We start from the raw sequence: 1,283 nt of genomic DNA on the forward strand, positions 1-1,283 counted from the left end.
CCCCACGTGTTAGGAAACTGATTTCCTAAGAGTCGTGGAAGAACGGGGAGCTTAGCAACCCTCCGGCCCAACACTGACACCATCCCAGCTGGGCCGGCCCTGCCCGCGGTAGTTCCTCTTCCCTTTTCATCGGTTCCCATTTGCCGCCTGCCTGGCCGAGCCAGGACTGTTCAATGCAGGCGGAGAGCAGGGCAGCGGCTTGGTAGCTGCTTCCCCGCTGCTCCCTGCCCCGCCCCGGCACTGGTGGCCGGTTGTCATGGAGGCTGGTTCCTCAGGGATGGCCTGATCGGAGGGAGGAAAGTGGGAAACAGCCCTGCACAGGGAGCACCCCTGACTGCCTGCAAACAGCTAAGCCCCAGGGTAGCCTCCTGCAGAGCCGGAATGCTGACCTTGAAGACATGGGCTGGGATGTCTGTGAGTCTCTACACCTGTCTTGTTTCTTCAGCATTCCGGGGCTACCCTGGAGAGTGTGCGGTGCACTGGGAACCCACTAATTCAAGCAGCCATCCGTCGGTCAGACTCCCCCCTCCCCCTCAGACACAAAGCAGGCTTTGGCAGGGATGCTCTCCATCACCCCACAGCCCTTTCCTGCCACGTGCGAGGCGGCCTAGCAAAGGGAGACATAGGGGAAGCAGTGACCCAGAATTAGGACCCACACACACCTGCCCGCAGGGGCGGGCCGCAGGGAAGGGGCGCCAGGTGCAGTGGGTATTTGCTTAGCACTGTCACATGCTCACATCTGGCTCCTGCGTGTGGTCACTGGGACGTACTATTTCTGCTAGAGAATTAGGCTGTTTATAGTGTTTGGAACATCAGCCTGCATTTCAGTTTCCTTTTCCTTCTCTCTTTCCAATGGTAACGTCAGCTCCCAAAGCTTCATGTTATCATTCAAAACCTCAAAGTCTGACATGTTTCATGTTCTGTACACTTGACCACACACACACACACACACAAATCCAAGAGTAAACCTCACGACCAGAAGGAAAGGAACGTAAGGAGGGAGGAGCGGGGGGCGGGGAGGGGGTGCTCACCTCGGCGCTCTCCTCGTCGCTGGGCACACTGTCGGTGGTTTCGCTTTCTGTTCATGAGAGAGAAACACAGGGCGGTCATTCCTGCCCGCAAACGGTCTCGAGGCTCAGGTGTTTAGAAAACGCATCAGCACTTCTTTTCCCAGAAGAGAAATGGGTACCTGACCTCCCAATCTCCATCCCCTTCCTAAGGTCAAACTCTGACCTTGGGAGACGCCAGAGTGGCCGTGGCCCTTCCAAGAAAGGTCCCAGCAG

At 57.3% G+C, this 1,283-nt stretch overlaps 1 protein-coding gene across 1 annotated transcript in view; it reads right to left on the bottom strand.

The window, feature by feature from the left end:
* Nucleotides 1-1,283, bottom strand: part of IRF2 (interferon regulatory factor 2) — a 94,164-nt gene that overhangs the window by 2,543 nt on the left and 90,338 nt on the right. Inside the window, exon 8 of the mRNA XM_015569747.1 lies at nucleotides 1,032-1,078. Coding sequence (XP_015425233.1) covers nucleotides 1,032-1,078 — 47 coding nt within the window. The remainder of the gene's footprint in view (nucleotides 1-1,031; nucleotides 1,079-1,283) is intronic.

The sequence above is a fragment of the Myotis davidii genome, unplaced genomic scaffold (assembly GCF_000327345.1).
Source record: "Myotis davidii unplaced genomic scaffold, ASM32734v1 scaffold184, whole genome shotgun sequence".
Taxonomy (NCBI): Eukaryota; Metazoa; Chordata; class Mammalia; order Chiroptera; family Vespertilionidae; genus Myotis; species Myotis davidii.